Raw genomic sequence first — 15,919 nt, 5'->3', positions numbered from 1 at the left:
AAGATAGCAACAGTAAAAGGTAACTTCATCAAATGCTGATTCTGTTACAGGATACTGGTTTGTTGCCATTAAATTGTAATTTTTTCTTTGTCTCAGTGTTGTAGCAAATTTTGCACATCTCTGTTGATTCCAGCATGATACTACATTCATTATTAGTAGTCTCATAAAATCAGCAGCAAACAGCTGTTGGTACAACCACAAAGGATGAGTTTTATGCTTCAGGCCACCCAATTGGAAAAATTTTGCACACAGCGTATATCCAAATGGCTTCAAATGTCCAAAATTTAAGCATTATATTTCCTTAATTTTACTACCAAACATGCTGACTGATTTTATGTTTGCTCTTTTTATTTCAATTTTGTAACTCAATATTGTTCCAGCTTCTTTTGTTAAGCAGTTTTAGTGAATTTCTTCTATCATATAAATCCTTGAGTTTCTGCACATTCTAAACATCGTAATAACATAATCCACTGAAAGAAATACACATTTCAAGTAGATAAAAGCTGTTATTTTTGTGTATTTAATATTAATTTGTTTAAAAAATGTGCTTTTGTTGTTAATTATATTTTGTAAGTTACTCACTGTGGCAACAGACACCACTTGTTGAGTCTGGAAAGGTACAGAGTCCCCAGTAGTATCCACTAACATGCTGGCACTGCTGATGAGTTAAGCACCAGCCCTTACGACACGTTACACTGTTGCCATAGGCTTCATATCCTGCAATGAATATTTAATTAACACTTTTTTTTGCATCTTCAGCTTTAAAACTTTTAAAGTATGAAGGAAAAAGGTAGTGACGTGTCAAATGATCTACGTGTATTTCCCATTCTAATAACTATTACATTGTGGATACTGTAAATCAACAAATACATAGCTGGTTTTAGCCTTGTCATTGTTTCATGACTGACTGAAAAAAAAAATGCATAAAATAAAATAACTAATGGAAAGTGTGGTGTTGTCAAGTATTAAGAGGGACACAAGATGTATTGATGACCGCAGTGATACTGCACAGAAAATCAGTATCATGAGGCACCAGAAGAAGCTGTGCCTCCCATAGTTCTGAGGTGTGACTGCCATGTCTCTGCCCTGAAATAGATTGCCAGAGGCCAGGAGGGCAGTTCTCTTTGAGGTGGGATCCTGCCCATTTCCCTGAAGTTCCTGTTGGAGTAATGTCGTTGTGCTGCCTACTCACCCTAACACAGCCTTTGTTAACTGTCAGGGAGTGAAGAGACTTCTGTCTCCTGTGAACTGTGGCTGTCCACCAACACTATCACAACTGTGTCAACAAGTGTCTACAAATTTGTGTTTTCTAGTAACTGTAGTGACACCATTCTGGACTTGTATCAATTCACCACTCAGTAATTGTGGCTCATTTACTGTGTTCTGAACCACAAATCCATGTGTGCAGTTTCATAGCTACAGCTGAGCTTGGTGAGGAAATATAAGTTTTGTTGTGATTAATAAAGTATTACTTGTTCAGAATGTTCTAATTAACCATATTATTATGAGCCAACTTGGTGCCCAAGAAGTCAGACATAACAGAGAGAATAAAGTTAACCACTCACCATATAGCTGAGAAGTTGAGCAACTGAAAGACATATAAATAAGACTGAAAACATTGATAAGCTTACAAACAATTTTTTTTTTTCGAAACTAAGCTCATGCACACTACATTATCCTCTCTATCTACAATGTACAGGTGCTGGAGCTCAGCTGGGATGAAGGATTGTGTCAGGTGGAGTGGGTCAGAGGAGCAGGAAGCAGTGAGGAGGAGACTGGGGGAATGAAAATGTAGCTGAAAGCTGAGAGGGAAAGACAGAAAGGGGACAGGATACGAATGTGGAATTGGTGAGCTCACCCTGGCACAGGCAGGGGGAGTTGCATGTAGCACACAGTGTAGTGAAGGGGAGTACTCTGAGGGGATCATAGAACAAAGGAAGTGGTGGACTGTGAGGAGGAGGGTGTGAGTACACAATTAATGAAAGGGTAAGGGGCATGGAGAGAGGTCTAGAGGTGAATATGGGACAGGGCTAGTGGAGATATGCACGAGGAGAATTGAAGGATGTATTGTAAGGCTATGAACTGTGAAACAGCCATTTACTTGAACATGTTGCTCTCATCAGCATGTTTTGCTATTGTGTGGTCAAGTGGTCAGCCATGCCCTTGGGCACAGTTTGGTGATGGCTATTCACCTGAGCAGACAGGTAGTCAGTAATCACACCATGTGGTTGGACAAATGTTGCAGCAGGGTTGGTATATGACATGACTGATGTCATGTGTGGCACTGCTTTGATTGGATAGGATATATCTGTAACAAGACTGGGATAGAATGTGCCAGGTGAGTGCACTGAACATGTCTTGCACTTGAATCTTCTACAGGGATAAGGTCCCTTGTGGCAAGGAGTTGTGAGTAAGTTTCACATAAGGATGAAATAAGATACTTTGCATATTGGGTAGGCAGAGGAATATCACCTAGTCAGAAGTATTCCGGGTAGAATTTCCTCATTTCTGAGTATGAAGATAGGTATCCACATCACTGTCAAAGGCTCTGGTTAAGTTGTTCAAGTGCAGGGTGATTCTGGGTGGTGACACCAGGAGTGCTCCAAGTGAGCAGGCAGAGGATTAAGGGCATATGTAGATATGGCACAGAAGATGTAACTGGGAGGGGGTGTGTTGTAAGCAAGTGTCTGTAACTTAAGGTAACCAATACTAATGTTTACAAAAGTACCTGATATAGGTTTCTTACTGTAATACACATTGAGGGGACAAAAATCATGGGATGCCTCCCAATATTATGACAGACCTTCTTTTGCCTATTGCAGTGTAAAAACTCGATGTGGCCTGGGCTCAACAAGTCGCTGGAAGTCCCTTGCAGAAATATTGAGCCATGCTACCCCTATAGCCATCCATAATTGCAAACTTATTACCAGTGCAGCATTTTGTGCATGAACCGATCTCTTGATCATGTCTCATAAACGTTTGATGGGATTCATGTCGGGTGATCTAAGTGGCCAATTCATTCACATGAACTGTCCAAAACTTTCTTTAAATCAATGACAAACAGATGTGGCCCAGTGACATGGCACATTGTTATCCATAAAAATTCCATTCTTGTTTGGCTGCAAATGGTCTCCAAGTAGCCAAAGTAACCATTTCAGAGTCAGTGATTGGTTCAGTTGGACCAGAACACCCCATCCATTCCATGTAAACACATCCTACACCATTACAGAGCCACCAACAGCTTGCACAGAGCCTTGTTGGCAAGTTGGGTCCATGGCTTCATGGGGTCTGCACCTCACTCGAACCCTACCATCAGCTCTTACCAACTGAAATCAGGACTCATCTGATTAGGCCACAGTTTTCTAGTCATCCAGGATCCAACTGATGTGGTTACAAGCCCAAGTGAGGGGCTGCAAATGATGTTGTACTGCTAGCAAAGGCACTCACATCAGTCACCTGCTGCCATAGCCCATTAACGCCAAATTTCGCTACACTATCCTAATGAATGTGTTCATTGTATGACCTATGTATCTCTCTGTGGTTATTTCATGCAGTATTGCTTGTCTGTTAGCACTGATAACTCAATGCAAATTTTGTTGCTCTCAGTCTTTAAGCGAAGGCCATGAGCCATTGTGTTGTCATTGATGATAGGTAGTGTTTGAAATTTTGTATTCTCAGCACACTCTTCATGCTGGGGATCTCAGAATATTGAATTCCCAAATGATTTCTGAAATGGAATGTCCCTTGCATCTAGCTCCAATTCTGTCCTGTGTTCAAAGTCCGTTAATTCCCATTGTGTGGTCATAGTCATGCCAGAAACTTTTTCATATGAATCACCTGAGTGTAAAAAACAGCCCCACAAATGCACTGCCCTTTTATGCCTTGTGTGTGTGATTTCACCGCAATCTGTGCATGTACATATCTGATGGCTTTTGTCACCTCAGTGTTCAAAACATGGGACTATGCACATACAACATCTGTTTATGTTAATAAGCAATACCCCATATGCTGAAGTGGTTGACACACTTATTTCTGTCTTCTCTGAGATATTTTCAAACAGTCAGTTTTGTAATTAATAAGAATATTTCTACACTGACTGACAGTGTTGTCTACTAAGAATGATCTGTGAATCACAGAAGGTTTGTGTTCATATACGGATTATCCAAATTCTTATTCCAGCTCCATTTTTCTAAATTCTATTACTCTATGTGCAATTTAAAACTTACTGATAACAACACTGTAGTTAATGTAGAAACATTTTATGGGGAAAAAATATTCAAAATTTATGATTCACAAAAACCAAGTGCACTTCAAAATTTGACTCTGTTAGTAATTATTTATTTTAGGATTGACAGACATTATTTGAAACCCATAATTCTTCTATTACAAACATTTTACTTTTTTCAAAATTATCATACTGGTATTCTAGAGTATATAAATCTTAAAATTTAATCCTTTCAAAATTTCAGTGTTATTGTCTTGCAGCCCTAAACTTAGTGATTGATAAAATGCATACCTTTACTAAAATAATCTCTTAGTTAATGAAAAATCTTTAAAACATTCAATTTCAGGAAGGATGCTGGTGGGCTTTGTAGGCTTTAGGACACACCCAGAATCACGTAAAACAGAATCTTTATGTTTATAAATTTAAGAAAATTGAACGAAATATTAATCAAATTTATATTTTTGCCTATTGTACATCATTATTCTGTGCTTTTCCTGTCTTTCACAATACTATGTAAACTGTAATAGTTGTGTAATTTGTAATTTTTGTAAAAAATTTTCCTATGTGTGCTGTGCACAAAGTACATTTCATTCAGTAATGAGAACTTTGACAGTCACTACGTAATTTTCAAACTGTGTTTGCACCACTGCTGTGATAGTCTTTTATTCACTACCTATATCTTGTTAAAATGAGGAAAATTTGACGTGACAAAATTTTTCAGTGAGTTTGAAGAGATTGTGTCATGGGCATTGCTTTCTGATTTTGATTTGTATTATTCATGTAATCTGCACAAAAAGTTGCATCAGGATGGCAAGCAGCAGGATCCTAGTTCTATTGAGTCAGAAAGAATGGCTTGCTAACGTTCAGGGTTTTTCAAGCTTTCCCAGTTCTGAGGACAGTGACCCTTGTGAAAACAGCTCTGTTACTTACACCATGTTACATAAGGGATTGAAACTTGGGAGAAGTTCATGCAGGTATCTTAGGTACAACTTATACAAAAATCCATCAAATCTGAATATGATTGAGCTGGGACAGATTTCCAGATTGTTTCAATTGACACAGAACAGCTATACCCATATCCATATCCATACCCAGATGCAACCAGCCATTGAAGATTAGACCCAACAAAGTTACACAGTTGTGGAGACGTTGTTTGCACTTTTTCATCTGCTGTTCCACATAGTTCCAGACTTCTCCTATGGTATTAAGGTTGGAGTATTTAGCAGACGATATGAGATGGGACAGGGTGCCTGAGTCTTTGTCAGAACAGGTATTTATGCGTGCAGCCCTATGAACATGTTATTGCAAACCTGGAAGATGTGAGTATCCAAGCATACTCATCATGTAGATCTACAAGGAAGGGCAACACTTGGTCTCCTAGAATGTTAAACATCCTGGTCTATGTTAATGGTAACCTGAATGAGTGGACCCAGGTCATAGTGTGAAAAACAGCTGCAAAACATCATAGAACCACCTCCAACCTGAATTACACATTCCACACTCAATGAGTTAAAGAGCTTCTTGGCCTGTCAATGCACTGGTGATCTTCCACCACTTAAAAAAATCCAAAATTATGACTCATCAGATCACAAGACAAGAGTCCAATCAGCTACTGCCCAGTTCTTATGTAGCTTTGCTCTGAGGAGAGGTCAGAATGGAGCTGAGTGTTGTTGACTTCACTACAGGCCATGATATTGGTGCAGGATGATTGATGGGACAGCAGCTATATAGAACCAGGTGTTTTTCTTTTGTGGAGTCATAGAGGCAAATAGAAAATGACAATACACTGTTTTATTTGAGTTCATACAATAGCCAAAGGTTTCATCTTACTGTAGTCAGTGCCCCAACAGTGCATGCCAGTGGCAGTGTTTGTTTAACTAGGCTTGTGGCAGCAGGAGATGGTTGAGGCACAGAGTCACCAGGCATGACAGGTGGCATCAGTGGTGCAGACAGGTCAGTGCATTGACAAGTTCAGAGAGACGTGTCACTCAGTGGGCAGCAGGCTGCCTTCAGTCACACTGTTTAGCGTAAATACGTGACCAGCCAGCAGCCTCGTGTGGGCTCAGTGCAGGAGGCACCTGAGTGTGCTTTGCAAACCAAGTAGTTGTCCTGAGTCAGATGGAGTCAGCCAGCAGTTAACTCTCCAGTTGGAAGGCACAGATTCAATGCCCAGTAGCATCAGTACTAGGCGAATCCCACAGTCCCGCAGCTGGTGGAGACAATGTTTAGTAATAGTTGAGGCTGGATGACCAACATCATGTCAGTGACTGGTGTGGAATACTTGTCAGTTATGGATACCAATTTGGGAAGTAATAGTGTAACATTCCTCCATTCTTTAAAAGATCCAGACCATTGGGTTGTAGACTGATATCACTTTGGAAAATTGCTTAAAATACATCTTAAACTAATTGCTTAACAATACATCTTAATTTTTTTACAATGAGGTGCAATTCTTGTTCTAGTTGCTTTTATGCTAACCCAGTCCAATTCAGAATGCCCAAGTGCTGATATTCTTACCCACTAAATATTGCTAAGGGTGACTCAATTGGTCGGTACATGGTGTGCAGGGAGTTCAGAAGGATGGATAGTTTTATACCATAGACAAATACAGGCTGCACAGGTGAGAGTCAAAATCAAGATGGTACCTGAATTTCAAATGCTTATTGTCACTTCTCTGTGGTGGTAATCTCTGTAATATTGCTGCACATACTAAGGGATTTGCTGTGCACTAGTATGCACCTTCTGTGCTGCCATCAACTCATCCAAACAGTTACAAAGGTTGAGTTCCGAGTTGTCATGCAGAAAGATCAAGTTTTGAGCAAGTGGTATATGTAAAGGTTTAGCAGGCCTGTGTAGTATTGGACATGTTATGTTTAAAATCATAGCTCATGTTATGGGTGCTGGGAGAAGAAGAGTTAGCCCTGAAACATTATAAGTCATAACGCTTATCAATGTCCCACTACCTCTCAGCTCCAAACATTTTTACCCTTAGGTCATCCCTGCTCATAATAATTCATAGTACCTGCCACTGGACCCTGCCATTGTGGACCCACTCTGTGAAGGAAAGGTTTTAGTGCTAGAATGTCCCACATACATCCTTCCACTCCTGTCCCCCCTAAGAATAACAGTACCTCACATGCTCCTGTGGTAGCCTGAATCACTTGGGATGGGTGGATGCAGACTTGGTATTGACAGAGGTGCAAACTATCTTCCAATCTAATGCTACAAAATAACAGCCATACTATATTTTCCACAGAATAAAAAACACTCTGCTGCTATCATCTTATGTTCCTTTTTAACATACAATCCCTGAATTACATAGTACAGTAATCTAAATGATCTACTAATGACATCCCCACAAGTATCCCATGGTAGGCTGATGGTCACTTCCCTATACATCATCATCTGATTTAATATCTAAAATATCACAAGAACTACATGCACCATATGCCAAAATTCACACACATTTGTTTCTGTGGTGCATGACACAAAACACCTATAATGTAAACATAAACATCTTAGTGTGCTACTATTTTCATGATGTCAATGCATATGTTATTGTGCACTTTGCATGGGTGTATGTGCTTTCTATCTTTTCATTTTACCCCCTCTGTCTTTTTAGGGAGTGCCACTCAGTGGCAGATGAATACATCTGACATGCACAACGGTCATGCACATTGGCAACTGTAGCTTGACATTCACTGGTGAGGTCGTCTCAATAACCTAATATGGAACTTGGTACCAGGTGATGAATTTCTTTGTTTTCTCCTTTGGATTGATAGGCTTGTCAACATTGCCCACTGATCCACATGATACTTTGATAGACTCATCTTGTGTTTACATATCCTCTGCTGACACCCAATGACCTTGATATTGGCTTTCTGTACTCATTTCCACACTTTTCCCAACCTTTTTTAGAAATTTTACACTGGCTCACCATTTTTTCCTGCTTTTTGTTTGATCACATCTAATGGCAATGGCATGTACCACCTGCTACAAAGACAGGCCACAACTTTCAAGAGTTTTAGAATTATATACTGCTATCATGTATGACAACAAAGTATCCTAATCATGGTGATGGCTGTTCAAATAGCAGCTTAACATTTCCCCTAATGTTAGATTTACATGCTCTGTTCTCACATTAGTCTGTGGTTGTGATCCAGATTTCAGACTCAGTGGCGGAAACATATGGGGGGGGGGGGGGGGGGCACATGGGCACGCAAATACCCCCCCCCCCCCTTGTGGGGCCCCGCTTGTATCGTGCATCGCCACCCGCGCCACCCCTACCAGTCAGCCCACATGCTATTCTTTCATTTCTTTCGTCAGTTGACTCAACTGAATTGAGTTATCGATTAGTTGTACTTTCCTATGCAGCACATGCGTCCGTGTCATCATATATTATACATTTCTGTCTGGTGCATAGATAACTAACACATACCTACAAGAAAAGTCGCAGCCATTCTAGTGATCTCGATACGTTATTTCGTCTGGCATTTGTTCGAGAAAAGTCATTAATATTCTACTGTTTTCTTGTACAGAGACCCTTCAATACATAGCATTATAAATACGGACTATTCACTAAATAGGAAGCTAGTTTACATTCAGAAGCAAAAATATTAAGACTGAAGAATGAATAAGTAAAGAGTCCTAGTTGTAGCAAGTGCAAGTGGGAAGATTAATCAAGATTGAGAGTGATCAGTTGATTGTGAAGTATTAATAATAGTAATTCATAGTAATTTCTCAGCAAAAATATTGTTACAAGACTTGTAACAATATTTTTACTAATACGAGTTAGGTATGGGAAACTATTGATGCATATATCTCTGGCAATAGTGACTTTCGAGAAGATTCCTAAAAATGCATTGTTACTATATAGACCCTCTGTTAAATGCACTAGAAAAGTATGGAATCGACAATAAAATTCCCACACACATAAATTTCCGAATGACATCATCATTGGAAACTCGCCTTTATACTATACATAGTAAGGTACATACTGACTTGTTGCTTTCACAGTAGGTATTTGTTCACACTTCATAAAAGTCCTGAAATGAACATTCTGCCAGCAAGTGTTCTCAAAACAACCATGTCACATATATAAGGGAAGCAGAGTTGCTGCCAGATAGTCAGTTTGAAAGCTACAATCGCAATAATTTGGAAGTGATAAAAAGCGAACAACTGTGATTATTGGCTATTACCATGGACGTCAGTCAGTGTTGAGCTTAGTGATGTTAGAAATACATGGAGTGTGACCGAATGTGTTTTAGTGCTAAGTGTACTAGTGATCCAGAATGAGATTTTCACTCTGCAGTGGAGTGTGCGCTGATATGAAACTTCCTGGCAGATTAAAACTGTGTGCCCGACCGAGACTCGAACTCGGGACCTTTGCCTTTCGCGGGCAAGTGCTCTACCATCTGAGCTTCCGAAGCATGACTCACGCCCAGTACTCACAGGAAGTTTCATATCAGCGCACACTCCGCTGCAGAGTGAAAATCTCATTCTGGAAACATCCCCCAGGCTGTGGCTAAGCCATGTCTCCGCAGTATCCTTTCTTTCAGGAGTGCTAGTTCTGCAAGGTTCGCAGGAGAGCTTCTGTAAAGTTTGGAAGGTAGGAGACGAGGTACTGGCAGAAGTAAAGCTGTGAGTACTGGGCATGAGTCATGCTTTGGTAGCTCAGATGGTAGAGCACTTGCCCGCGAAAGGCAAAGGTCCCGAGTTCGAGTCTCGGTCGGGCACACAGTTTTAATCTGCCAGGAAGTTTCTGTACTAGTGTTGCATTTTCCAGTGCGAATATAGTGTTTATTCAAGAATAACTGGCATCTAATTTGTCTACGTCATAACAATATAATAAAATGGATTGTTATGTAATAAGAAAAAGAAGAGTAGAAACATCTGAAGATTCCAGTCACTATTCTGCCGCAAAAACACCATCAGATATACAGGCAGAGCACAGCACTTTGTCTAAACTTCCAAAACAAAGTTCATTGACTGATTGCTTTAATCCCATGGATATTGGCAATTATTTGGATATATTAGCATCAGGAAATATTAGTGATGATATAAAACGCAAGCTTCTCACACCTCCAAGGAGATCTAAAAAAGGTTATATCTTTCCTAGTTCCAAACACAAGAGGGGACAGGTTGAATGCAGACAAGTGCACAATAATCACTTTGAACAATATCAGTGGCTGGTGTTCTCACAAGTTAAAAAGGGACTTCTTTGCATTAACTGTTCAATTTTTGTGAATAATGAAATGGTTGGAGGAAAGAAATCCATTACTGCCAAGAAACTTGTGTGACTGAACCAGTAACAAAGTTTGCCAAACTTACTGGTAAAGATGGTGACCTTGAGATTCACTCTCAGCTCAAGTACCATGCTGAAGCATCAACAGGTGCAAAATTATTTTTGGTCACACAAGACAACTGTGAACTTAAGGTCATAAATCAATTGTCAAGACAGAATGGAAAGCATTAGGGTAAACAGAGACTGTCCTGTACCTACAATAAAAACAATCATATTTCATGGAGAGCAAAATATTCCTTTGCGGGGGCATAGATGATGGGAATCTATTAGAAAACAAAAATGATCATGAAAGTATAGTGAGTAACGAGGGCAACTTTAGAGCTCTTCTAAGATTTAGGATTGACACTGGAGACTTGCAACTAAAACATTACCTTGAGACCACATAAGCAAACGCCATTTACATAAGTAAAACAACGTGTAACAAACTTATGTCATGCTGTGAAACAGTGATGTTATTGAGAACACTGGAGGAAATCAAAGATTCTCGTTATTACAGCATAACCTTCAATGAGACTAAGGACATAGTGCACATCACCAAACTGTGTTTAGCTGCAAGATACGTTGATGGTGATGGAAAATTACACGAAAGATTTTTGGGTCTCGTTGACATCCATAAAGGCAATGATTGTAGTGGAAACATTGACAATAAACCTCAAGAGAGTCAAGATGAAGGGCGTAGAATTACTGGTGAAGTATTAGGTACCACGATTCTAAGGAGAATGGAAATCCTTTCTCTGTCACTGGAGAACTGTGTGGGTATAGACTGGGATGGTTGCTCAGTTAATATGTCAGAACTGAAAGGAGCTGTGGCTACAATAAAAAAGAAAGCTATCAATACACAAGTAGCATCATGTTGAAGCCATTAGCTCAACCTTACTGTTTCTTGCAGTTGCAAAGATACAAGTGTGAGAAACTCACTTGGTACTATTGAAGAAGTGGTATCGTTCTTTACAGCATCTAGCAAGTGGTTTGCAACATTGAAGAGTCACCCAAAACACTCGCTGCTATCACACTGTCAAACAAGATGGGTTGTGTGACATGATGCAGTTATTCAATTCGCAGCTGATCTTGGAACAGTTTTCAAAGTTCTTAAAGATATGCAATGTTCTAGGCTGCCAGAGCCAATATTCTCCTTTGAGCTCTCTCTAATTGTGAGCTTATTGTCCTGTTTACACTGAGTGAAATTATGAGAATAACATATCCAGTCAGGAAAATCTTACAAGACCCTAGCTTGGATGTCACGATGGCAGAAGCAAATTAGATTCAACGCTCAAGGTGTACGGTGGCATGAGAGCTAATGCTGATAGCCAGTTTGCTCGTATTGTTGAAGAGGCAAAGACAGTTATGGAAGAGTTAGACATAGAGATGAATTTGCCTCATCTTACAGGCAGACAAAGACACAGGGAAAACTGTGATCATAATGATGATGCTATGACATATTAGAAAAGAACTGTTTTTATTCCAACATTGGACCATAATAGGACTGACATGAGAGAACATTTTGCTGAAGAAAATATTTATCATTTAAAATTTAACATTCTTTTGCCCTCACAACTACTGAAACATGACAGTAATGATCTGGCACATAAACTGAATCAGCGCTTAACTGAACTACTGTTCTTTGAAGAAGAATCACTCTTTGTGATTAGAAAGAGAGTAAGAAGAGGTTATTCAATACAAGCAAATGAGCATAAATGCCCCTAATGATCATGATTCTGTCATGCAAGCATTGTCTGTTTGTCCTAAATCTGACTATTCTACTTTGCACATGCTACACAAAATATTTGCTTGTCTACCTGCATCTTTTGCTACAGTACAAAGAAGTTTCTCAACATTGTGACATACAAAGACATGGCTTGACAATGAAGGAGGATTGACTTAATGGCTTAGCTCTGTTGAACACTCACCTGACATTGATTGTCTTATTGACAATGCAATTAACCAATTTGTCAGAAAGAATAGGTGCACAATATTCATCATTTAATGAAGGGAACCACAATTGTAACTTTTTTATATCGTAAGATAGCATTGTCTTGTATATGTGTATAATCAGTTTAAAAAAAAGTTTCTTAAACTTTGCATGTGACTTGATTATTTTTAATTATGGTAAAAGTAAAGGTAGCTCAACATATCTTCTGTGCCCTAACCTTGAGGTTTTTCTGTATCTGTCACTTTCCAACTTTCCAGATTGCCATTGGGGCATGTGAGGTACAGTTATTGTTGGGGTGGGGGTGGGGGTGGGGGTGGGGGTGGGGGGAGGGGGGAGTAGAGGAAGGATGTCCATGGGACATCCTAGCACCAAAATCCTTTTTTCACAGAGTAGGTCCACATCGGATGTATTCCATATATGGTCCAGTGGCAGTTATTATGAATTATTACAAGCAGAGATGGTGGTTAGAGCTGAGAGGTAGGAGCATATTGATAAACTGTATAACTTATGATATTTCAGAGGTAACTTTACCTCTCCCAACGCCCATAACATGAGCTATGATTCTAAATACACTCCTGGAAATTGAAATAAGAACACCGTGAATTCATTGTCCCAGGAAGGGGAAACTTTATTGACACATTCCTGGGGTCAGATACATCACATGATCACACTGACAGAACCACAGGCACGTAGACACAGGCAACAGAGCATGCACAATGTCGGCACTAGTACAGTGTATATCCACCTTTCGCAGCAATGCAGGCTGCTATTCTCCCATGGAGACGATCGTAGAGATGCTGGATGTAGTCCTGTGGAACGGCTTGCCATGCCATTTCCACCTGGCGCCTCAGTTGGACCAGCGTTCGTGCTGGACGTGCAGACCGCGTGAGACGACGCTTCATCCAGTCCCAAACATGCTCAATGGGGGACAGATCCGGAGATCTTGCTGGCCAGGGTAGTTGACTTACACCTTCTAGAGCACGTTGGGTGGCACGGGATACATGCGGACGTGCATTGTCCTGTTGGAACAGCAAGTTCCCTTGCCAGTCTAGGAATGGTAGAACGATGGGTTCGATGACGGTTTGGATGTACCGTGCACTATTCAGTGTCCCCTCGACGATCACCAGTGGTGTACGGCCAGTGTAGGAGATCGCTCCCCACACCATGATGCCGGGTGTTGGCCCTGTGTGCCTCGGTCGTATGCAGTCCTGATAGTGGCGCTCACCTGCACGGCGCCAAACACGCATACGACCATCATTGGCACCAAGGCAGAAGCGACTCTCATCGCTGAAGACGACACGTCTCCATTCGTCCCTCCATTCACGCCTGTCGCGACACCAGTGGAGGCGGGCTGCACGATGTTGGGGTGTGAGCGGAAGATGGCCTAACGGTGTGCGGGACCGTAGCCCAGCTTCATGGAGACGGTTGCGAATGGTCCTCGCCGATACCCCAGGAGCAACAGTGTCCCTAATTTGCTGGGAAGTGGCGGTGCGGTCCCCTACGGCACTGCGTAGGATCCTACGGTCTTGGCGTGCATCCGTGCGTCGCTGCGGTCCAGTCCCAGGTCGACGGGCACGTGCACCTTCCGCCGACCACTGGCGACAACATCGATGTACTGTGGAGACCTCACGCCCCACGTGTTGCGCAATTCGGCGGTACGTCCACCCGGCCTCCCGCATGCCCACTATACGCCCTCGCTCAAAGTCCGTCAACTGCACATACGGTTCACGTCCACGCTGTCGCGGCATGCTACCAGTGTTAAAGACTGCGATGGAGCTCCGTATGCCACGGCAAACTGGCTGACACTGACGGCGGCGGTGCACAAATGCTGCGCAGCTAGCGCCATTCGACGGCCAACACCACGGTTCCTGGTGTGTCCGCTGTGCCGTGCGTGTGATCATTGCTTGTACAGCCCTCTCGCAGTGTCCGGAGCAAGTATGGTGAGTCTGACACACCGGTGTCAATGTGTTCTTTTTTCCATTTCCAGGAGTGTATAACATATCTAATACTACACAGGGTTGCCAAACCTTTGCTACTCCACTTGCTCAAAACTTGGTCTTTCTGCATGACACCTCAGAACTCAACCTCTGTAACTCTTTGTACAAGTTGATGGCAGCACAGAATGTGCATACTAGTGCACCGCAAATCCTTTAGTATGTGCAACAATGTTACAGAAATTACCACCACAAAGAAGTGATAATAAACAATTGAAATTCAGGTTCCCTCTTTATTTTGACTCTCATCTTTGCAGCTTATATCTAGTGATGGTAGAAAACTACCCATCCTTCTGAGCTCCCTGCACGCCATGTATCGACCAATTGAGACAACCTTAGCAACAATTACTGGGCAAGAATATCAGCACTTGGGCATTCTGAATTGGAATGTTTTTCAAATCATGACTTGGGTCCACTCATTCACATTGTCATCAACATGGAACGAATTGTTTATTTCAATACTCTTGGTGATGAAGTGTTTTGCTTTCTTCTAGATCTTCATGATGTGTGCATTATAGACACTCCCATCTTCCAAGATTGCAATGGGGTGTTCATAGGGCTGCACGTTACTGTTCTGACAGACTCAGACAGCCTGTCCCATCTCAGATGGCCTATATAAATCCTCCAGTCTTAATACCATAGGGAAGGTCTGGGACTATTTGGAACAGCAGGTGAAAAACTGCAAACAGCATCCCCCCAGTCGGGTAGCTTTGTGGGGTCTACTCTTCAATGAGTGGCTTAAGCTGAATATGGATATGAGTGCTCTGTGTTGAGTGACACAATCTGGAAACCTCTGCCAGGTTAACATATCCAGTTTTGATGATGAATTTTTGTATAAATTGTATCTAAGGTATCTGCATGAACTTCTGCCAAGTTGCAGTCCTTTATGTAACTTTGTGTAAGTAACAGAGCTGTTTTCACAAGAGTCATTTTCCTCAGAACTGGGAAAGCTTGAAAAATTCTGAACATTGGCAAGCCATTCTTTCTGACTCAATAGAACTATGTTCCTGCAGTTTACCATTCTGATGCAACATTTTTTGTGCAGAACACAAGAATAATACAAACCAAAATCAGAAAGCAATGGTCGTGACACAATCTCTTCAAATATACTGAAAACTTTTGTCATGTCAAGTTTTCCTGGATTTTAGCAAGAAACAGAGAGCAAATAAAAGGTTGTGGAATCCTGATCACTTGCCAGTGCATTGACTGTACGCCTGTCAGAAAAATCTGTGAATTATGAAGCTTCCTACAAATGTATTCACTATATCATCGGCATTTAGAGTTACCAAAAATTCCAGATGTACTAAATTTTGACTGTATTTGACACCATGTATCTGAAAATGAATGCCATTGATATTATAATTTTTAACACCACTCAGGAGATTCCATTTAAGCCTATCAGAAACACCTACTTTCATTTTTGGGTCATTTCAGTTAAGATGCCAAAATCTGTCTTCCATTTGTTG

General features: G+C 41.1%; 1 protein-coding gene across 1 annotated transcript in view; it reads right to left on the bottom strand.

The window, feature by feature from the left end:
• Nucleotides 1–15,919, bottom strand: part of LOC126474829 (uncharacterized) — an 84,173-nt gene that overhangs the window by 20,479 nt on the left and 47,775 nt on the right. The window contains exon 4 of the mRNA XM_050102304.1: nt 583–717. Within this exon, the coding sequence (XP_049958261.1) occupies nt 583–717 (135 nt within the window). The remainder of the gene's footprint in view (nt 1–582; nt 718–15,919) is intronic.

The sequence above is a fragment of the Schistocerca serialis genome, chromosome 4, assembly GCF_023864345.2.
Source record: "Schistocerca serialis cubense isolate TAMUIC-IGC-003099 chromosome 4, iqSchSeri2.2, whole genome shotgun sequence".
Taxonomy (NCBI): Eukaryota; Metazoa; Arthropoda; class Insecta; order Orthoptera; family Acrididae; genus Schistocerca; species Schistocerca serialis.
Note: the sequence above shows the minus strand (reverse complement) of the source record. Positions and strands in the feature narration are given on the sequence as shown.